Raw genomic sequence first — 23,768 nt, forward strand, 5'->3', positions numbered from 1 at the left:
AAACAGTAAGCAAAGACAAAAAAAAATAAAGCATATGATCCTTCAACACCAAATGTATCCACAAAGAATTCTCTGAAAAGCCTGAAAGCTCTCATATTCATATGTCACAATAATAATAAAAAAGCATAAACATACATAAACTAATCCAATTGCTGACATACAGAAATTCAGCACTGCTTAAAATGTGTTAATGGATGTTCCAGTAGCATCACAAAAATCCTAAACTAGTCTTGTCTACAGAATATTATTCTTATTGACCTATCAGAAAGATCATACAGCTGCCTTCTAGGAACTGTCTTTCCATGTTTGCTACAAAAGTTTCTGAAAGAACTACTGCAGCCTGACCACCCACCCCCCCCAAATCCAAACATCATAAAATCTACAGTGTGCTACGAGACATGCAATTAGAGTTATTCCCAAAAATGCTTGTATGTCCAAGTTTTGTCTTTGAAGAATAATTCCCTGTTTGTCTTCCTCAGCAAAATAAAAGCACAGAGGTACAATATACAACATACACTACAGCCTGCAAGTAGCTTTTATACCAATAGCAAGAAATATTTGATAAAACATGGAGGACAGACAATTTATGCAGCTACTTGAAAACACTATAAACTAATGTCTAAAGCAAATGTCCAATATTGCTTCTTTAAGAGTTAACAGAACTGCTTTAGAAGCCTAACTAAAACTTTGTCAAGATGCAAACAATAAATGAATGTCAGTCTTACTGTTATTACCATAGAAAACTTTGCTACTGACTTGTAAAGTGTTTTTTTTCCAGGAGTCTTAATAATAAGCACCTGCAACCTCTTTTTTTCTCCTCCTTGAAGCCCTACCTATTTTTCTCTTTTAGCCCAGTACATCCAAAAATTCTCCATCTTAATTGCATTGCTTCAGTCTAACAATGTGATCCACTTCACCTGAGAGTCCTTCACTGCCCTTTACAATGGGATTTAATAACAAAACTCATAATAGGAAAGACAATAGCACTGTGTTGCATCAAACCTATCCTGCTCAACCCAGTTAGTTAGAATGTCTTCTAATACTAAAATTTGCTTGTTTTAGAAGAGTGATGTTGTTTACCAATTTTTTGCAGAGTATATCTCAGGACCTATGACTTGTGCACTGCATACATCTTCTATTTGTATACTATATGTATACAATACATATATACAATATATGTATACTCATATATATAATATATGTATACTCAGCTAAGAGCATTCACAACATACAATTTCTGGGTGGAGATAGCTCTTGCCCATCATTCTTCTCTAGGAGACTACTTTGAAGATACAGCGCCCTGCCCTTCCAGAGGGATGAGAGTATATATCTAGAAGAACCATGGCCTTTTCTAAAGGGAATCCCTGTATGCCATTCTGTCTGATGTGTATGTGCCAAAAAAATCCACGCTGGTCCATCATGCATTATTCAGGAGGGCATGAACTGCACTTCTCCAGTTCTATGCACAGAATATCCAATCTAACTTCAGTTGCATAGCCTTTTCCGTACAGTGTCAGTTTCTCGATGTCATTACTCTTGCTGCTGTGCAAAATAAACTGATATTATATCTAAAAACAGATGATACAAAACTGGGAGAAGTGGCTGATACTCCAGAGGGTTGCGCTACCATCCAGAGGGACCTTGACAAACTGGAGAAATGGGCAGACAAGAACCTCATGAAGTACAGCAACGGGAAATGCCAAGTCCTGCACCTGGGGAGGAACAATCCCAGACACCAGTACATGCTGGGGGCCACCCAGCTGGAAAACAGCTTGGCAGAAAAAGACCTGGGGGTCCTGATGGACACCAAATTGAACATGAGCCAGCAATGTGCCCACACAGCAAAGGCAGCCAACAGCATCCTGGGATGTATTAGGAAGAGTGTCACCAGCAGGTTGAGGGAGGTGGTGAGGTCACACCGAGTCCTGTGTCCAGTTCTGGGCTCCCCAATACAAGAAAGACATGGACACGCTAGAGCCAGTCAAGCAAAGGTCCATGAAGTCGATTAAGGGATTGGAGCATCTCTCATGCAAGGAGGGGATGAGACAGCTGGGACTCTTCATCCTGGAGAAGGATCAGGGGTGATCTTATCAATCTATATAAATAGCTGATGGGAAGGTGTAAAGATAACAGAGCCAGACTCTTCTCAGCAGTGCCCAGTGACAAGACAAGAGGCAATGGGCACAAACTGAAACACAGGAAATTCCACACTTTTTTTTTTTTTTTTAAATACACCATGAGGGTCATTGAACACTGGAACAGATGGTGGAGTCTGCATCCTTCAAGATATTAAAAACCCAGCTGGACAATATCCTGGGCAACCCACTCTAGCTGCCCCTGCTTTGAGCAGGGGGGCTGAATGAGACAATCATCTCCAGTGGTCCCTTCCAACCTCTGATACTGTCCCTCACAGCATCCTTCTGGAGAAGTTGTCCAACTGTGGGATGAGCAGGTACACGGTACACTGGGTGAAGAACTGGCTGAAGGGCAGAGCTCAAAGGGTTGTAGTGAATGGGGCTACATCTGGCTGGCAACTGGTCACCAGCGGTGTTCCTCAGGGCTCAATTCTAGGGCCAGTTCTGTTCAATATTTTTATCAATGAGTTGATAAAAGTTTATCAGGAGTTGAATGCACCATGAGTTCATTTAGTCCATGACTTTGGGCTTCATCTGTCATAACTGTCTTTCAGGGCAGGAGAGATGGTGTGTGGTGTTGGATTGTTGCATGGTGAAGCCAGTTCTGGTTCCATCACCGCTGCACTTTGCTCGGTTTCCTCAAAGTTCGTTCTTCATTGATTTGGGTGATTCTTACTGTATACTGTTGATATGGCACATAATGATCATTGAAATGATGACATCCAGTATTATATAGCAACTAACATTATACAATTCAGTTCATTGGCTATTCTCACCCAAAATCAAATCTCCTTGAGGTACACATCGGACTTCCCCATCCTCCTGCATCACCCACCAAGTGCATCCAGGTCCCTGAGCAAGAGCAATCCCACAAATGGGTTTACCTCTGCCTGAGACGGGAGTAACCCAGACTGTCTTCCCCAGCATATTTTTTAGGTGCACTACAGGGACTTTATCCCCCTCTACAGTACGTAAAAGTCTTGACTGGGCAGGGCCAGCTCGATTGGCAGATCCCCTAGTGTTGACTAACCAGGTGGCCTTTGCTAAATGTGTATCCCAATGTTTGACTGTCCCACCGCCCATTGCCCTCAGTGTAGTCTTTAACAGTCCATTGTATCGTTCGATTTTCCCGGAGGCTGGTGCGTGATAGGGGATGTGCTGTACCCACTCAATGCCATGCTCTTTGGCCCAGGTGTCTATGAGGTTGCTTTGGAAATGAGTCCCGTTGTCTGACTCAATTCATTCTGGGGTGCCATGTCGCCACAGGACTTGCTTTTCAAGGCCCAGGATAGTGTTCCGGGCGGTGGCATGGGTCACGGGATATGTTTCCAGCCATCCAGTGGTTGCTTCCACCATTGTAAGCACATGGCGCTTACCTTGGCGGGTTTGTGGGAGTGTGATATAATCAATCCGCCAGGCCTCCCCGTATTTATATTTCAGCCATCGTCCTCCATACCAGAGAGGCTTGAACCGCTTGGCTCGCTTGATTGCAGCGCATGTTTCGCATTCATGGATAGCCTGTGCAATAGTGTCCATGGTCAGGTCCACCCCTCGATCACGAGCCCATCTATATGTTGCATGTCTTCCTTGGTGGCCTGAGGTGTCATGGGCCCACCAAGCTAGAAATAATTCACCCTTATGGTGCCAGTCCAGCTCTACCTGAGCCACTTCAATCTTAGCAGCCTGATCCACCTGCTGGTTGGTTTGATGTTCTTCAGTAGCCCGACTCTTGGGTACATGAGCATCTACATGACATACTTTTACAACCAGGTTCTCTACCCAGGCAGCAATATCTTGCCACAATGTGGCAGCCCAGATGGGTTTGCTTCTGTGCTGCCAGTTGCTCTGCTTCCATTGCCATAACCACCCCCACAGGGCATTTGCCACCATCCATGAGTCAGTATAGAGATAGAGCACTGGCCACTTTTCTCGTTCAGCAATATCCAAAGCCAGCTGGATGGCTTTCACCTCTGCAAACTGACTCGATTCACCTTCTCCTTCAGCAGTTTCTGCATCACATCCTGTAGGACTCTACACAGCAGCTTTCCACCTCTGATGCTTCCCCACAAGACGACAGGACCCATCAGTGAACAGGGCATATTGCTTCTCATTTTCTGGTAGTTTATTATACAGTGGGTCCTCCTCAGCACGCGTCATCTCCTCCTCTGGTGATATTCCAAAATCTTTGCCTTCTGGCCAGTCCATGATCGCTTCCAAGATTCCTGGGCGACTGGGGTTTCCTATTCGAGCCCGTTGTGTGATCAGTGTGACCCACTTACTCCATGTAGCATCAGTTGCATGATGTGTAGAGGGGACCCTCCCTTCAAACGTCCAGCCCAGCACTGGCAGTCAGGGTGCCAACCACTTCCAAAGTGGCTCGAACCCCTTCATATGCTGCCAATAGCTCTTTTTCAGTTGGAGTAGAGCCAGCCTCCGATCCTCTGTATCCCTGACTCCAAAACCCTAGGGGTCGACCTCGAGTCTCCCCTGGTGCTTTTCTGCCAGAGGCTCCAGGTAGGGCTGTTCTCCGCGGCTGCAGTGTAGAGCACATTTTTTACATCTTGCCCTGCCCGGACTGGCCCAAGTGCGACTACATGAACTGTCTCCCCTTTAATTTGCTCAAAGGCTTGTCATTGCTCAGGTCCCCATTTGAAATTGTTCTTCTTCTGGGTCGCTTGATAGAGAGGGCTTACGATGAGACTGTAATTTGGAGTATGCATTCTCCAAAAACCCACAACGCCCAAGAAAGCTTGTGTTTCCTTTTTGCTGGTTGGTGGAGACATGGCTGTTATTTTGTTGATCACATCCATTGGGATCTGGCGACGTCCATCTTGCCATTTTATTCCTAAGAACTGGATCTCCTGTGCAGGTCCCTTGACCTTACTTTGTTTTATGGCAAAGCCGGCCTCCAGAAGGATTTGGACTATTTTCTTCCCTTTCTCAAAAACTTCTGCTGCTGTGTTGCCCTGTATGATGATGTCATGAATGTATTTATTGCAGATGTTCTGGAGCCCCACCCTGTTCCAGTGCACTCTGGATCAGTCCATGGCAAATGGTGGGGCTGTGTTTCCACCCCTGGGGCAGTCGATTCCAGGTGTACTGGACGCCCCTCCAAGTGAAAGCAAACTGTGGCCTGCACTCTGCTGCCAAAGGGATTGAGAAAAACGCATTAGCGATATCAGTTGTGGCACACCACTTGGCTGCCTTTGACTCCAATTCGTATTGAAGTTCTAGCATGTCCAGCATGGCAGCGCTCAGTGGTGGAGTGACTTCGTTCAGTCCGGGATAGTCTACTGTTAGTCTCCACTCTCCATTAGACTTTCACACTGGCCATATGGGACTATTAAAGGGTGAGCGAGTCTTGCGGATCACTCCTTGGCTCTCCATTCGACGAATCAACTTATGGATGGGAATCAGGGAGTCTCTGTTGGTGCGATATTGCCGCCGGTGCACTGTTGTGGTAGCGATTGGTACCTGTTGTTCTTTGACCCTCAGCAACCCCACAATAGAAGGGTCCTTCGAGAGACCGGGCAGGGTAGACAGCTGTTTAATTTCCTCCGTCTCCAAGGCAGCTATACCAAAAGCCCACCGGTACCCTCTTGGGTCCTTGAAATACCCTCTCCTGAGGTAGTCTATGCCAAGGATGCACGGAGCCTCTGGGCCAGTCACAATGGGGTGCTTCTGCCACTCCTTCCCGGTTAAGCTCACTTTGGCCTCCAATACAGTCAGCTGTTGGGATCTCCCTGTCACTCCAGAAATACAGATGGGTTCTGCCCCTTCATAGCTTGATGGCATGAGGGTACTCTGTGCACCGGTGTCTACTAAAGCCTTATATTCCTGTGGGGCTGATGTGCCAGGCCATCGAATCCACACAGTCCAGTACACCCGGTTGTCCCTTTCCTCCACCTGGCTGGAGGCAGGGCCCCTCTAGTCCTGGTCATAGCATTCGTTACTCACTTCTTGTAAATGCAAATCAAAAACCCCTTTATTGAGATCGGAAGCAAAATCAGCCCTTTTATCCTGTCTAGGGAACTGCTCACTGGAAACTGGAGCAACAGTTTTCCTGGGAGAACCCCCTTTTGTAGTTGTTTTTCCTTGCAACTCACGTACTCGTGCCTCTAGGGTCAAGGTAGATTTTCCATCCCGCTACCTCATGTCCTCTCTGTGGTCACGCAGATAAAACCACAGGGTGCCCCGTGGTGTGTATCCACTATATCTTCTCTCTTGAGCAGAGGGACGCTTACTCCTAATGGCTGAGATACTGGTCCGTACAGGTGAGGAGTAGGATATAGCTTCTTCGAGTTGCTGGACCTTCTGGGACAGTTTCTCCACAGCTGAGACGCAGGCCTGTAGGGAGGAAGAGAGACTTTCTTCGTATTGTCAGAGTTGGCCAGCCATTTCATCCACCGTTGGTCCCTCTTTATCTTTCCAGGTCATTATTGCCAAAGAGTTTGCATATGATGATGGTGCGCTCTGTACAGACTTGCACATGGGTCGTGTGCACTGGACTTCATCTGGATCTTTGGATAACTGCTCGTTGTCCAGGTCATTATGCATCACCTCCAGCACGGCTAATTCCCTCAGGTACTGGATACCTCTCTCCATGGTGGTCCACTTGCCTGGGTGACATATAACATCTTCCTTGAAGGGATACCTTTCCTTCATGCCTGACAGGAGTCGCCTCCAGAGGCTGAGGGTTTGTGCCCCTTTTCCAATTGCTTTGTCAATGCCCCCTTCCCTAGAAAGGGATCCCAGCTGCTTGGCTTCCCTACCCTCTAATTCCAGGCTACTGGCCCTGTTATCCCAGCATTGGAGCAGCCAGGTGATGATGTGCTTGCCTGGATGACGACTAAAATCTTTTCGCATATCTCGCAGCTCACTCAGGGACAGAGATCGGGTTGTTACCATCTCATTTGTGGGTTCTGCCTCTTCCTCCTCCTGTTCTCGTGATGGCCCTGGTTCATCATCAGCCCTTACTAAACGAGCTGATTTTCTCATGTATTTTTTCTTCTGTATAGGGGCGACTGATACTGGCACGGGTTGGTTCTCTGGTGTAGCCACAGCACCTATTACAGGGGCTGGCGTATCGGCAGCGCTCGTCACAGGGGCTGGCGTAGCCATAGTGTCTGTTGCCAGGGCTGGCATAGCTGCAGCGCCAGTCGTTTTGTTGTCAGATCCAGAGACCTTCTCTTTCCCTTGAGGGTTCTGAATGGTGTTTAATACGGCTCGGTAGGCATGGGCCAGGCCCCAGCACATTGCAGTGATTTGTGTCTCTCTGGAGTTGCCAGGGTGACAGCATACATTTTCCAAATGTTCTACTAATTTTTCAGGATTCTGCACTTGTTCAGGGGTGAAGTTCCAAAACACTGGAGGGGCCCACCATCCTAGGCATTTGCCCATACTCTCCCACACACCCTGCCACTCATAACTATCCAGCCTTGGGGCAGATCTCTGGATGATATTCTTAAAATGCTTATTAACTCTAGACAAAACCGAAACAATATACCCAAGAACTACCAATAGATGTATCTTAACTACCCAGGGATGCTCAAGATAATGAAAAGTTGTTGTAATGAAGGAGGAAACATCACAGAAGAAGGCAGCGAAGGTGCCATTCTGTATTTCCTCCATAGAAAAACCTCTCAGAAGAAGAGGTATAATTGCTAATTGTCTCCATGAGGTGGTACCCGAAGTACAGTAATGGCTTCAGTACAGAACCCAAATGCCAGATAGCACTCAAGGCCAGTGTTTTAATAACAAATCTCCCAGGCAAAACATCACTAATCACGGCAGAGCACAGCAAACTGCAACACCCAACACCAATCTTTAACATGTACTGCAAAAACAGGAGCATGGTGCAGATCAGGTAGACTAATACCGAGAGCAGATGAATCAATATTATGGCCAGACACTGTTAACAGATACAAATTCCTTAATACACTCTGATTAATCTGTTATTATCTCAAACCCTTCGCCCCACGTTGGGCGCCAAAAAGGACTGTTGTGGTTTAACCCCAGCCAGCAACTATGTACCACACAGCCGCTCGCTCACTCCCCCCCCCCAGTGGGGTAGGGGAGAGGATTGGAAGGGTGAAAGTCAGAAAACTCATGGGTTGAGATAAGAACAGTTTAATAATTGAAGTAAAATGAAATAGAAAGGTAGTAGTAGTAGTAATAATAGTAATATAATACAATAATAATATACAAAGCAAGTGATACACTCTACAATTGCTCACCACCCACTGACTGATGCCCAGCCCGTCCCCGAGCAGCAATCGCTTCCCCCCGGCCAACTCGCCCCAGTTATATACTGAGTATGACATCATACAGTATGGAATAGCCCTTGGGCCAGTCTGGGTCAGCTGTCCTGGCTGTGCCCCCTCCCAGCTTCCTGTGCACCGGGCAGAGCATGGCAAGCTGAAAAGTCCTTGACTGGTGTAAGCACTACTCAGCAACAACTAAAACATCAGTGTGTTATCGACATTATTCTCATCCTAAATCCAAAACACAGCACTATACCAGCTACTAAGAAGAAAATTAACTCTATCCCAGCTGAAACCAGGACAGTAAACTGGGTGAAGAACTGGCTGAAGGGCAGAGCTCAAAGGGTTGTAGTGAATGGGGCTACATCTGGCTGGCAACTGGTCATCAGCGGTGTTCCTCAGGGCTCAATTCTAGGGCCAGTTCTGTTCAATATTTTTATCAATGAGTTGATAAAAGTTTATCACGAGTTGAATGCACCATTAGCAAGTTTCCTGATGATACCAAACTGGGAGGTGCTGTTGACTCTCTCGAGGGACAAGAGGCCTTGCAGAGGGATCTAGATAGATTGGAGAACTGGGCAATCATCAATGGCATGAAATTTAACAAGTCCAAATGACAGATTCTGCACCTGGGATGGAGTAATGCTGGACACAAGTATAGACTGGGAGAGGAGTGGCTGGAGAGCAGCCCTGCAGAAAGGGATCTGGGGGTGCTGGTCGACAGCAGGCTCAATAGGAGTCAGCAGTGTGCCCTGGCAGCCAAGAGGGTGAACCGCATCCTGGGGTGCATCAAACACAGCATAACCAGCCAGTCAAGAGAGGTGATGATCCCACTGTATTCAGTGTTGGTGCAGCCTCACCTTGAGTACTGTGTGCAGTTCTGGGCCCCACAATTTAAAAAGGATGTGAAGGTCCTTGAATGCATCCAGAAGAGGGCAACAAAGCTGGTGAAGGGGCTGGAAAGCATGTCCTATGAGGAGCAGCTGAGGACACTGGGTTTGGCTAGTTTGGAGAAAAGGAGGCTAACGGGCGACCTCATTGCTCTCTACAGCTTCCTGAGGAGGGGAAGTGGAGAGGGAGGTGCTGATCGCTTCTCCCTGGTATCCAGTGACAGGATGCCTGGCAATGGTTCAAAGCTGCTCCAGGGGAGGTTCAGACTTGACATTAGGAAACATTTCACCCTGAGAGGGTGTTACCTACCTTCTACATCACATGACTACCACAGTTTACTACGACAGAATTGTCTGTGAGCACTGAGCTTCTAGCATTTTTTTTTCATATAACTACAAAGCATTTCTTTTGGAGAAAAATACATAGAGTCACAGAATCATAGAACAGCCTAGGTTGGAAGGGATCTCGAAAGATCATCTCATCAAAACTGTCATGGGAAAGGGAGCCTAGATGAGATTATCTAGCACCTCGTCCAATCACATCTTGAAAACCTCCAGAGATGGGGACTCTACCACGTCCCTGGGGAGGTTGCTCCAATGAATGATTTGTCTCACTGCAAAAAATTTCTTTCTTATGTCAAGATGAACCCTCTCCCGGTGCAACTGGTACCTGTTGCCCCTTGTCTTCTCCATGTGGCTCCTTGTGAAGAGAGAGCCTCCATCCTCTTTGTAGCCACCCTTTAAGCACTGGAATACTGTGATGAGGTCCCCCCTGAGCCTTCTCTTCTCCAGGGAGAAAAAAACTAGCTCCTTCAGCCTTTCCTCATAGGGCAGGTTCTCCAGCCCTTTGATCATCTTCGCGGCCCTCCTTTGGACCCTCTCCAGCCTGTCTGCATCTTACTTGAATTGTTGGGACCAGAACTGTACTCCAAGTGCGGCCTGACAAGGGCCGAGCAGAGCAGGATGATCATGTCTCTATTTCTGCTAGTAAAGCCCCTGCGGATGCAGCCCGGGATGCGATTTGCCTTTGTTGCTGCAGCGGCGCACTGCTGACTCATGTTCAGCTTGTCGTCCACCGGGACCCCCAGGTCCCTTTCAGCAAGGCTGCTCCCCAGCCACACAGATCCTAGCCTGTACTGGGCTCTTTGTTTTTTTTCTGACCCGGGTGCAGGACTTTGCACTTGTCTTTGTTAAACTTCATACTGTTCTTGCTAGCCCACTCTTCCAGCCTGTCCAGGTCTCTCTCTAAGATGGCTCTCCCTTCTGATGTGTCCACCACACCACCCAGTTTAGTGTCATCAGCAAACTTGGTGAGGGTGCTTTCAATCCCATCATCCAGATCATTCATGAAGACGTTGAACAGCATGGGGCCCAGTATTGCTCTCTGGGGGACCCCACTTGTGACAGGCTGCCAGCCTGAGTAAAAACCATTGATCACCACCCTCTGAGTGTGGCCTGTTAGCCAATTCCTACCCACCTTGCAGACCACCCATCCAGTCTGTATCTTGCCAGTTTGTCCAGGAGAAGGCTGTGGGAAACAGTGTCGAATGCTTTGCTGAAGTCCAGGTAAACAACATCCACTGCTCTCCCCATGTCAACAGAAAACGTTATTTTGTTGTAGAAGGTGATCAGGTTAGTCTGGCATGATTTGCCTTTGGTAAATCCGGGCTGGCTTTTCCCAGTCACCTGCTTCATTTGGCTTGTGATAGTTTCTAGGAGGACTTGTTCCATTACTTTCTCAGGGACCGAAGTAAGACTAATGGGCCTGTAGTTTCCCTGGGCCTTCTTTTGGGCCCTTCTTGTAGATGGGTATGACATTTGCCCTCTTCCAGTCATCAGGGATATCCCCTGATCTCCATGACTTTTCAAAGATTATAGACAGTGGCCTTGGGCAACAATGTCAGCCACTTCTCTTTTAACACCCTGGAATGGATTCCATCTGGGCCCATAGATTTATGTGGGTTGAGCCCTTGCAAGAGGCCACAGACCAGCCCTTCCTCCACTACTGGTGGGTCAACACATGTGTTGCTGTAGCTACTTGTTCCTGTGATCTGGGGTCCAGCTACGCCGGTAAAGACAGAGGCAAAGAAGGTATTGACAACCTCAGTATTATTAGTGACTATTTTCCCTGCCCTGTTTAGCAATGGGCCTCTGTCTTCCCTGTGCTTCTGCTTACTGCTCACGTACCTGAAGAACTCTTTCTTGTTGTACTTGACATCTTTGGCCAATTTCAGTTCTAGCTGAGCCTTAGCCTTCCTGTCTCCATCTCTGCATGCCCTAGCAAGGTTCTTGTAGTCCTTGATGGCTATTTGGACGCCTTTCCATAGCTGGTATGCTTCTTTATTTGCTTTTAAGCACACCCAAAAGCTCTTTGTTAAGCTAGGGTGGTCTCTTGTTCCACCTTCTTCCTTTCTCTTTGTAGGGGATGGAGATGTTCTTGTGCTTCCAGGAGGCTATTCTTGAATAACTCCCAGCACTCGCAAGCTCCTTTGCCCTCCATGGATGCTTCCCATGGAATCCCTCGCAGCCGGGCTCTGAGCATCTTGAATTTGGCTCTTCTAAAATCCAGGATCTTTGGCCTACTACTGGTCTTCAGCGTGTGCAGCAGGATCTTAAACTCCACAATGTTGTGGTCGCTGCATCCAAGGCTACCACTGGTAGTTATATTGTCAAGTAAGTCTTGTCGGTTTGTGAGCAATAAATCTAGCAATGCACCATTCCTAGTCGGCATGTCCAACATCTGTAGCAGGAAGCAGTCCTCAATGTATTCCAGGAACCTGATGGACAACTTGTGCACTTCTGCGTTGTTTTCCCAACAAATGTCTGGGTAGTTGAAGTCTCCCATGAGGACCAGGTTCCATTGGCCTGAGACTTCCCTGAGCAGCTGAAGTAAGGTTTCATCAGCCTCATCATCCTGATTGGGAGGTCAGTAACAGATACCTACCATAAGATCCCCCTTGGTGACGATCCCTCTAATCTTGATCCAAAGACATTTGATAGAACTTTCATGGTCTCCATAGCTGACCTCCATAGACTCAAATTTCTCTTTTATGTAAAGTGCAACTCCACCTCCTGTTCTTCCCTTCCTTTCTTTACAAAAGAGTTTGTAGCCATCTATTGTGGTCTTCCAGTCATGTGAGTTTTCCCACCAAGTTTCTGTGATTCCTATGACATCATAACTCTCAGGCTGGGCACAGAGCTCCAGTTCCTCCCATTTGTTGCCCAGACTATGTGCATTGCTATACGTGCACTTGAGGTGGCTGGACTTAGGGTTCTCGCCTTTGGAGAGGGTTAGGGAGCATTCCTCGTTCCTCTGTTAGGTGCGCTCATCCAACCTGCTGCTTATGAATATGCAGGTGTCACAGTTTTGGATGCTCCCCTCCCCCCCCCAAGTTCGTTAGTTTAAAGCACGATTCATTAAGTCAGCCAATCTGCTAGCAAAGATTCTCCTGCCTCTTCTAGATAGGTGGATCCCATTTATCCCCAATAGGCTGTATTCACCAAAGAATGCCCCGTGATCATAGAAACCAAAGCCCTGGCAACGACACCAGCCACAAAGACAGATCTTGATCTACATGATGCATTGACTTCTGCCTGCACCTCTATCCCTGACTGGCAAGACAGAGGAGAAGATCACTTGGGCCCTCAGGGCTCTGAAGTCCTGCTTGATCTTGCCCAGCTATGCTTTACCATGTCATTGGTGCCCACGTGGAAAAGAAGTAGGGGATAGTAGCCTGTGCTTTTAACCAGTTGTCGCAGTCTCTCTGGGACATCCCAGATCTTGGCTCCTGGCAAGCAGCAAACTTCCCTTGACTGTATATCAGGCCGGCAGATGGGTGCCTCAGCGCCTCTCAGCAGAGAGTCACCCACTACTAGCACTCACTGCTTCCTTTTGCGGCTTTTAGTATATCTTTTGCAGCTTTTAGTATGTGCTGCTGGTGCAGTTTCTCCCTGTGAATCTTGCTCATTGGCTTCGTCCACTGCCAAGACTTCATATTTGTTGCTGGTTGGTACATATGAGGAAGGGGAGTGAAGTGACATCCTGTTCCCACGGGTCACCAGAGACCACGGTGCCTCCTTCTCCAACATGCCATCTGTTCACTGTTAAAGCTCTTTGTCTGGTAGTCCTTGGAGGTCAGTGTCACGGGGACCTAGTATTTCTTCTTGCAAAGTCTCAAACAATACTCTTATCTATTTCTTGTTCACCCTCCCTAATACAGCATAGCCTGCTAACTTCCTCCTGCAGCTCCTCCAGCCACTTCCTGAGTGACTCCACCTGAGCACACCTTGTACAGATGCAGCTTGCACCCTCCTCCACCTAGGAGGCGGAGGGTGCAGTCTTTATAGCCCTCCATCTGGACAGCAGCTTCCCTAATAGTAAGCCCTGTCTGGGTGGCTGCCTCCACTCATCCCAGGCTAGCCTGGCTAGGTAGCTGATTCCTGGCTGCTGCAGAGCACAACCCTTGCCTAGTCTCTACCACCATGCTTCTGACAACCTCAAAGCACTGCCTAATAAGCCCTTCTAATTCCTTGGAGACCTCAAGCTGCTGGGTAGGCTTGCACAGCCACCAGCTAGCTGGGGCGACCATCAGGGCTGCAGCCTAAGCCGGAAGGTGAGCAGAGCAGGCAGCAGCTCGATAACTGGCAGTGTGCAGCCCTTTCCACACACCCTGCTGAGCAAGCTGCCAACACCACTCCCAACAGACACCGATCCCTGTTTGTACACCCTGCCGCACAAACTGCCTACACAGCTCCCGGATCACTGCCACTCCCTAGGGGCTGCTTATATGCGGTTTGAAAAACAAAAATTGTTTTTACAAATATATCAGCGACAAAAGGAGGGCCAAGGAGAATCTTCATCCTTTGTTGGATGCAGAGGGAAACATTGCCACAAAGGATGAGGAGAAGGCTGAGGTACTTAATGCCTTCTTTGCCTCAGTCTTTAATAGTCAGACTGGTTATCCTCAGGGTATTCAGGCCCCTGAGCTGGGAGATGGAGATGGGAAGCAGAATGAAGCCCCAGTTATCAAAGAGGTAACAGTCAGTGACCTGCTCCTCCACCTGGATGCCCACAAGTCTATGGGGCCAGATGGGATCCACCTGAGGATACTGAGGGAGCTGGTGGAGGAAATCGCCAAGCCACTTTCCATCATTTACCAGCAGTCCTGGTCAACTGGGGAGGTCCCAGATGACTGGAGGTTAGCTAATGTGACACCCATCTACAAGAAGGGTCGGAAGATGGATTCGGGGAACTACAGGCCTGTCAGCCTGACCTCGGTGCCGGGGAAGGTCATGGAGCAGATCATCTTGAGTGCCATTACGCAGCACGTGCGGGACAACCAGGGGATCAGGCCCAGCCAGCATGGGTTTATGAAAGGCAGGTCCTGCTTCACTAACCTGATCACCTTCTATGACAAGGTCACCCACTTAGTGGATGAGGGAAAGGCTGTGGATGTTGTCTACCTGGGCTTTAGTAAGGCCTTTGACACTGTCTCCCACAGCATTCTCCTGGAGAAGCTGGCTGCTCATGGCATGGACGGGTGTACTCTGCGCTGGGTTAAAAACTGGCTGTATGGCTGGGCCCAAAAAGTTGTGGTGAATGGAGTCAAATCCAGCTGGCGGCCAGTCACAAATGGTGTTCCCCAGGGCTCAGTATTGGGGCCAGTTCTGTTTAATATCTTTATCACTGATCTGGATGAGGGGATCGAGTACACCCTCAGTAAGTTTGCAGATGACACCAAGTTGGGAGGGAGTGTTGATCTGCTGGAGGGTAGGAAGGCTCTACAGAGGGATCTGGACAGGCTGGATCGATGGGCTGAGGCCAACTGTACGAGGTTCAACAAGGCCAAGTGCTGGGTCCTGCACTTGGGTCACAACAACCCCAGGCAGTGCTACAAGCTTAGGGAAGAGTAGCTGGAGAGCTGCCTGGCAGAAAAGGACCTGGGGGTGTTGGTTGACAGCCGGCTGAATATGAGCCAGCAGTGTGCCCTGGTGGCCAAGAAGGCCAACAGCATCCTGGCTTATATCAGAAACAGTGTGGCCAGCAGGACTAGGGAAGCTGTCGTCCCCCTGTACTTGGCACTGGTGAGGCCGCACCTCGAATCCTGTGTTCAGTTTTGGGCCCCTCACTACAAGAAGGACATGGAGGTGCTGGAGCGTGTCCAGAGGAGGGCAATGAAGTTGGTGAAGGGTCTGGAGCACAAGTCTTATGAGGAGCGGCTGAGGGAGCTGGGGTTGTTTAGCCTGGAGAAGAGGAGGCTGAGGGGAGACCTTATCACTCTCTACAACTACCTGAAAGGAGGTTGTAGTGAGGTGGGTGTCGGTCTCTTCTTCCAAGTACCAAGCGATAGGACAAGAGGAAATGGCCTCAAGTTGCGCCAGGGGAGGTTTAGGTTGGATATTAGGAAAAATTTCTTCACCGAAAGGGTAGTCAGGCTCTGGAACAGGCTGCCCAGAGAAGTGGTTGAGTCTCCATCCCTGGAGGTATTTAAAAGACGGGTAGACGTCGTGCTTAAGGACATGGTTTAGTGGCGGACTTGCCAGTGTTAGGTTAACGGTTTGACTCGATGATCTTAAGGGTCTTTTCCAACCTTAACAATACTATGATTCTATGAACTGGCCATGGGGACAAGCCGGCACTTCCGAACTCTTGCCCACCTCTCTTGTGAGACCTGTCGCCTGCCAGCTGGTTTCTTCCCCACAGACAGCCCAAGAGTGTCAGAGGCCCAGAAACTCTCTCAGACACACACCCCCCCCCCTTGGGTACCTCGCAAGCCTCGCACTCCTCTCAGCACACAGCAACTGCTGCTGCTAGCGTCAGCTTACCATGGTTTGAACCAGGGAAGAAATGACTGAAATCTGTAGGAATGCAGACATGAATTAGAACATAGTCATTACTATGGGTTTCTGATGGTTTTCCATGGGAAAAAAATGTCAGGAAACTACTAGTGTGCTTTTACACAGTTGAAACACTATGCTTCTAAATCCGTTCCTACTTGCAGAATACTAGTTATTTGAACATAGCTGGAAAAGCATAGGTATGTCTCATGTTTAAACTACATGTAATCAATTTTTCATCATCTGAATTCCCTTTGATGCAGAAGAGACTGAGGTGTTTTGGGTATTTCTGATGGGAGCCTAGTGTCAGGAAGCAATAAGGGCCGGCTGCTCCACAAGTGAAGGTGAGCCAGGAGTGGAGCACAAGAATAAGGCAAGCAGGAGCAGTGACCTCACCAACAAGGAGCCAGGATGCAGAGCAGCAAGTCTGGGTCAGGATCAGGGCCAGAGACAGTGGTCAGGGTCAGACACAGTCCAATGATCACCCAGCAAGTCCGTAGTGATGAGGCAGGTCCAAGGCCAAGCCAGGAAGCCAATCCGGTGGGTCCAGGTCAAGGTCAGAATCACAGAGATCCAAGACCAGGCACAGACATAGCTGCTACACAGCTGCAATGTAGCACAGGCAGGGGCCAGTGATAATGCCTCAGCTTAAAAGCAGCTCCCAGGGAAAAGTAGTGGAAGGCCCTCACTTCCGACTTTCTTCACAACAGCTCTTATCAGTGAAGGAGCTAACCTTGGACTCAGCCAGGTAAACTCCCAGAAGGGAGGGAATGTACTCCAGGCCCTGACACCTACGTTACAAACATTTTATTTAAAAATTAAATTGATATTGATTTAAAAAGGAAAAAAAAAAACAAAACATCAAACTTCTATCATTCCATGTTCTTCCAAACAAACAAACAGAGGTCACCAAAAAGTGTTCTACAGCAACAAAGAAGAGCAATGCAGATGTTTACAGTGCAGTCATCCTGGAGATAACTGAGTGGATTCATATTAGGGATGACTTTGGCCCACCAAATTTAGTCTATTGGTCCTTTTCATATCAGGTATAAATTTTAACACAGTTAAAAATTGCTTGTGACCTTACTTTATTAGGAATTTAAAAAAAAACTCATAAACTTAATAGTTAAGATTACATTCACAGAACAGCAATGAGAACTGGAATGACAGGCTATGAACCTATTCTGATGCAAATTAGGCTTGATGCCAAGAAGAACAGAATTAATAAAATAAAATCTAAGACTGTAAACCTGAATAGTGGCCTTTAACACTCAGGTCAGAGGAGAGAGATTACTTTACAGCAATAATATGTCACAAGTACTCAGTGAGCCAACTAGGAAAGATGCCCTCCTAGATTTGTTATTTGTGAATAGAGAGGGACTCATGGGGGGTGTGATGGTAGGTGGCTGTCTTGGCCACAGTGATCATGAAATGGTTGAGTTTAAAATTTTTGGTGTAATGAGAAAAAAGGTCAGCAGAGTTACTACCCTGGATTTCAAGAGAGAAAACTACTCAGGGAGCTAGTTAGCAATTTCCCCAGGAATGTGCCTTTGAGGGCTTAGGGGTCCACGAGTGCTGGTCAGTCTTTAAGAACCACCTTTTAAAAGCACAAGAGCAGGCAATCCCATTGTGTCAAAAAGCAAGCAAGTGGGGCAGATGACCAGCTTGGCTGAACAGGGAAATCCTCTTGGAACTCGGGAGGAAAAAGAAATTGCATGATCTCTGGAAGCAAGGTCAGGCTTTGCAGGAAGATTACAGAGACGTGGTTCATATATGCAGGGAGAAGACACGAAAGGCCAAAGCTCAACTAGAGTTGAAACTGGCCAGGGCTGTGTCAGACAACAAGAAAGGCTTTTTTAAGTATGTTAATAGCAAGAGGAGGTCTAAGGAAAACATTGGACCAATACTTGTTAATGATGGTCACCTGACTAATAGGGATGAAGAAAAGGCAGAGGCATTCAATGCTTTTTTTGCCTCAGTCTTTACTAATACTGATAGACCTCGGGATGCCCGGCCCTCTGAGTTGGAAGACCACAACTTCTGCGGGAACAGCGACTTTCCATTTGTGGACACTGAAATTGTAAGGGACCAGCTGTATCAGCTGTATATTCGTAAGTCTATGGGGCCTGATGGGATTCATCCTAGAATACTGAAGAAGCTAGCGGATGTTACAGCAGGACCCCTCTCAATCATCTACCAAAGGTCTTGGGAGTCTGGGGAGGTGCCTGCTGACTGCAAGCTAGCCAACGTTATTCCAATTTTACAAGAAGGGTGTGAGGGAAGACCCAGGAAACTACAGACCTGATTGATAGTCTAACCTCAGTACCTGGAAAAATTATGGAGAAGATCATACTGAGTGCTACTGAAAGGCATTTAAAGGACAATGCAATCATCAGGCACAGTCAACATGGGTTCACAAAGGGAAACTCCTGTTTAACTAATTTGATATCCTTCTACGATAAGGTCACTTAGTGGATGAAGGGAAGGCAGTGGATGTAGTTTTTCTGGATTTCAGTAAGGCTTTTGATACTGTCCCTCACAGCATCCTTCTGGACAAGTTGTTCAACTGTGAGATGAGCAGGTTCACGGTGCGCTGGGTGAAGAACTGGCTGAAGGGCAGGGCTCAAAGGGTTGTAGTGAATGGGGCTACATCTGGCTGGCGACCGGTCACCAGCAGTGTTCCTCAGGGCTCAATTCTAGGGCCAGTTCTGTTCAATATATTTATCAATGTTCTGGATGCAGGAGTTGAATGCACCCTTACTAAGTGTCCTAGTTTTGGTTGAGATAGAGTTAATTTTCTTCCTAGTAGCTGGTATAGTGCTGTGTTTTGGATTTAGGATGAGAATAATGTCAATAACACACTGATGTTTTAGTTGTTGCTAAGTGGTGCTCACACTGGTCAAGGACTTTTCAGCTTCCCATGCTCTGCCAGGTGCACAAGAAGCTGGGAGGGGGCACAGCCAGGACAGCTGACCCAGACTGGCCAAAGGGCTATTCCATACCATATGACATCATGCTCAGTATATAAACCGGGGGGAGTAGGCTGGGAGGGGGGGACTGCTGCTCGGGGACATGCTGGGCATCGGTCGGCAGGTGGTGAGCAATTGCATCATGCATCACTTGCTTTGTATATTGTTATTATTACTACTACTACTATTTTACTTTATTTCAATTATTAAACTGTTCGTATCTCAACCCACAAGTTTTCTCACTTTTACTCTTCCGATTCTCTCCCCAGTCCCACCAGGGAGGGGGGAGTGAGCGAGCAGCTGTGTGGTGCTTAGTTGCTGGCTGGGGTTAAACCACGACAGTAAGTTGGCTGATGATACCAAACTGGGAGGTGCTGTTGACTCTCTCGAGGGACAAGAGGCCTTGCAGAGGGATCTAGATAGATTGGAGAACTGGGCAATCATCAATGGCATGAAATTTAACAAGTCCAAATGACAGATTCTGCACCTGGGATGGAGTAATGCTGGACACAAGTATAGACTGGGAGAGGAGTGGCTGGAGAGCAGCCCTGCAGAAAGGGATCTGGGGGTGCTGGTCGACAGCAGGCTCAATAGGAGTCAGCAGTGTGCCCTGGCAGCCAAGAGGGTGAACCGCATCCTGGGGTGCATCAAACACAGCATAACCAGCCAGTCAAGAGAGGTGATGATCCCACTGTATTCAGTGTTGGTGTGGCCTCACCTTGAGTACTGTGTGCAGTTCTGGGCCCCACAATTTAAAAAGGATGTGAAGGTCCTTGAATGCATCCAGAAGAGGGCAACAAAGCTGGTGAAGGGGCTGGAAGGCATGTCCTATGAGGAGCAGCTAAGGACTCTTGGTTTGGCTAGTTTGGAGAAAAGGAGGACAGGTTGTCCATTGCTCTCTACAGCTTCCTGAGGAGGGGAAGTGGAGAGGGAGGTGCTGATCGCTTCTCCCTGGTATCCAGTGACAGGATGCCTGGGAATTGTTCAAAGCTGCTCCAGGGGAGGTTCAGACTTGACATTAGGAAGCATTTCCTTACCGAGAGGGTGATCAAACACTGGAACAGGCTTCCTAGAGTGGTGGTCTGTGCCCCATGCCTGCCAGTGTTTAAGAGGCATTTGGACAATGCCCTTAATAACATGCTATAACTTTTGGTCAGCCCTGAAGTGGTCAGGCAGTTGGACTAGATGATCGTTTTAGGTCCTTTTCAACTGAACTATTCTATTCTGTTCTATAATATAATATAATATAATATAATATAATATAATATAATACAATACAATACAATATAATATAATGCATGAGGATTCATAGAAAATCTCTAGAGACTGCAAGCAGATAAGGAGCCTGAATCTTTTCAGATCTGCATCTGTGATATTACCTTTATAGAAATAGTAAATAATATTAACAAATTTTTCATAGAAACTGTTAGCATTATTATCTGACAGAAAACAAAACTCACAAGTCCAGAATTAACAGGAACACGCAAGGTTCTATACCGTAAGGTAAATTATTTGGTAGTTATTCTAATTATCCAGTGGATGTTAGGAAAAAAAAAATGTAGTAGCACTTGTTTCAGAAAAAAAGTCAATAGAGCTTTCTGTGTCAAATTCATCTCTAATACAACTCTAATGAAGTCAGCAGTGTTTCATAAAGGAAAATTTGGTGCACTGGCAACATATATGTATACTCCTTATGCATCCTTTTGAGTAAAAATTTAAAATAGATACATCATTACATACTTTAGTGAGGAATAAAATGAATCACAGAAGAGTATAACCCTCTCAGTTTCACTGTAATGTATATTACACGGTCCCTGTTCCTTTAATTGTAACATGTGAGCCTATAGCTCTGTATACTTACATCTCCATCTAGTGGCCTCTGATCATCACAGTCCCTGGTTGGGCTAATGTCCTGCCTCATCACCCAAATAGGTTCTTTTGGTTCATCAGGGGTATAAGGAGAACGAACAGTCCTTGTCTTCACTTCCTCAATAGCTTCTTTAATATCTTTTATGGCCAGTGATATTGCATCCCTTTTTTCCTTTCTGCACCTCTGTACTGACTCTCCTGAGTTGACTGTGGCCCTAGAGCCAGCTGACAGTTGACCATTGCTTTCGTGCCCCCTGCCAGGGAGAGCATGAGCATGCTCCAAGCCCTGCTCTGCCTCTAGCATGTCTTCAGCAGCTTTGCCCAAGCTCTGAGAGCTCATACTCTGTTTCACCTCTGCCACAATCTGATCAATATCTTCCTCTTGTTCATAGCTGTCCATTCTTGGATATGGAGCAAACTCTGCCTCTTTCTCAGGGCTGTCCGACTCTCCATCAGATCGTTCATCATAATGGTGAAGGCGGGCACCAAGAGCTTCCTTGCGATAGTTGTCAGCTTCCTCCCTTTCCCACTCATAGAGCTGAAGCCCCTCCCTAACATTAAGGTTCAGCACATCCCCTATCTCCTCATACACATGCTCCTGCTGCCTATAGTCAGCATAGGGTTCAGCATACCGCTCATCCTCTCCTTGGTGGAGGGGCTGGTGAGCATAGACATAACCTGAGTACGCTGCATTCATGGCTTCCTCATGTTCAATGGAGTGGAAATGTACATGATCAGGCAGTGTTTGATTATGAACAGCCTCAGCATGTTCTGCTTCAGCATTTTCTGTGTACTCCTCAGACTCAGGCCTGTACTGCACTGCATATGTACTCTCATCCTCATTCTCCTGAACTATATCTACATCATAGCCATCCTCTGCTGTGGCTTCCACATCCCCTTCCACCATGTCCATGTGATTGTGGAAATCACTCTCAGTGCTGGCTGATCGAGCTAGCATCCCTTCCTCTTCCTGCCCAGACGGTACCCCTTGGTTGCTGTTTCTGTGCCTTGAATAGCAGATCACAGACTGTCGTTCCTCTTCTACCTGTGAGTGCTCCAAGTCAGCTTCCACTGATTCATTCATATCTTCATGTGCTGGCTCTTCATTCATCTCCACCTCAGATGGTATGACCAACTGGTTCATGGAAAGTTCTGGTGTGTAGACCACTTATTCTATAGATATTTTGTCTACCAGGACTGGAAAGAAATTAAGAGAGTGATGTTATTAAAAAAAAAACAAAACACACAACCACAAACAAAACAAACAGTCAAACAAAAAAGCCCCACAATGTGGAGTCAACAACCCCAGAGTAGCAAAAGGCACCCTTGCTTCTCCAACAGACAAAGTTTTGGCTTCATCAGCTCTGAAGTCAGAGGACAACCAGCATGACAGCATGACCTTCCAATGCAAATTGCTTTCTACCAGCACCATTCATTCAGAGATAGGACCACAATTCCTTTGAGAACTGCAGTTTACAGTTTTATAGACAAATTCTCTGGGAAAGAATCCACTATCTCAGACCAGTCCAAGAGGTGCTTCTATGGACTGGCCAGACATCTAGACAATGCAGACAAGATGCACATCAAAGCAACGAACTTTCACCAGGGGCTCAACTGTGGTAGAGATATTGTGGCAGTGTAAAATGACAAAGAGATTTTATCCCATTGCAGTAGTCTGCAATTGGTCAGATAAATGATACCTTTGCAGACTAGACATTTCCAACATATCTTCAACTGAGATCCTCATCCTAGGGCTCCTTTTAGTCAATGGAGAGAAAAATACACTTTTAGGGTGCAATGCAAAGTGCCAGATTCTCTTCCCTAGAGAAGCATAAGACAGCTAGCTCCAGTACAGACATCTTCATGAAATACATCTAAAATTATGCAAAATTACTTTTGGCCCAAATGTCTTTCCTAAAGCAGGGAACAGACATCACAAATATTCATAACTGTGACCCTCGCCACATTGAGACTAGTGAGACATTTTAGTTTTACCAAATGCGTTCTCCTCAGAGTAAAAAAATCTCAAATGATGACATAATTACAACAGAGGTCTGCCAACAATGATAATTATATACAGCATGGCAATAAGAAAAACATGTAAGAATACAGCTTATCCTCTAGATGTTTCTCAGAGCAACCTTGTCCAATGTTTGAAAATGTAGTGTCATAAGACCATCTCAGGTATTTCAAGTCTAATCGCATACCCTTTTGAAAAATGTAATTTTAGCCTGTGGTTTACTACCAAATACAGAATCATAGAATCGTTTAGGTTGGAAAAGACCTTTAAGATCATCAAGTCCAACCATTAAACTAGCACTTTAGTTAACCTCTCTCTGCCCAACTGCCAAGTCCACCACTAAACCATGGCCCTAAGAACCACATCTACACATCTTTTAAATACCTCCAGGGATGGGGACTCAACCACTTCCCTGGGCAGCCTGTTCCAGGGCCTGACTACCCTTTCAGTGAAGAAATTTTTCCTAATATCCAACCTAAACCTCCCCTGGCTCAACTTGAGGCCATTTCCTCTTGTCCTGTCACTTGTTACTAGGGAGAAGAGACCGACACCCACCTCACTACAACCTCCTTTCAGGTAGTTGACCGTAGAGACTGATAAGGTCTCCCCTCAGCCTCTTCTTCTCCAGGCTAAACAACCCCAGCTCCCTCAGCCACTCCTCATATGACTTGTGCTCTAGACCCTTCACCAGCTTCCTTGCCCTTCTTTGGACACGCTCCAGCACCTCCATGTCCTTCTTGTAGTGAGGGGCCCAAAACTGAACACAGTATTCGAGATGCAGCCTC

At 47.0% G+C, this 23,768-nt stretch overlaps 1 protein-coding gene across 8 annotated transcripts in view; it reads right to left on the minus strand.

Moving 5' to 3' along the window:
• LOC104021135 (amyloid-beta A4 precursor protein-binding family A member 1-like) overlaps positions 1-23,768 on the minus strand; it is a 104,177-nt gene that overhangs the window by 43,020 nt on the left and 37,389 nt on the right. For all 8 annotated transcript variants that reach the window (XM_087762979.1, XM_087762977.1, XM_087762980.1 and 5 more), the window contains one exon: positions 20,956-22,160. In XM_087762979.1, coding sequence (XP_087619105.1) covers positions 20,956-22,107 — 1,152 coding nt within the window. In that variant the 5' untranslated portion in view covers positions 22,108-22,160. The remainder of the gene's footprint in view (positions 1-20,955; positions 22,161-23,768) is intronic.

The sequence above is a fragment of the Nipponia nippon genome, unplaced genomic scaffold, assembly GCF_047370975.1.
Source record: "Nipponia nippon isolate SJK-2023a ecotype South Korea unplaced genomic scaffold, ASM4737097v1 scaffold_27, whole genome shotgun sequence".
Lineage (NCBI taxonomy): Eukaryota > Metazoa > Chordata > Aves > Pelecaniformes > Threskiornithidae > Nipponia > Nipponia nippon.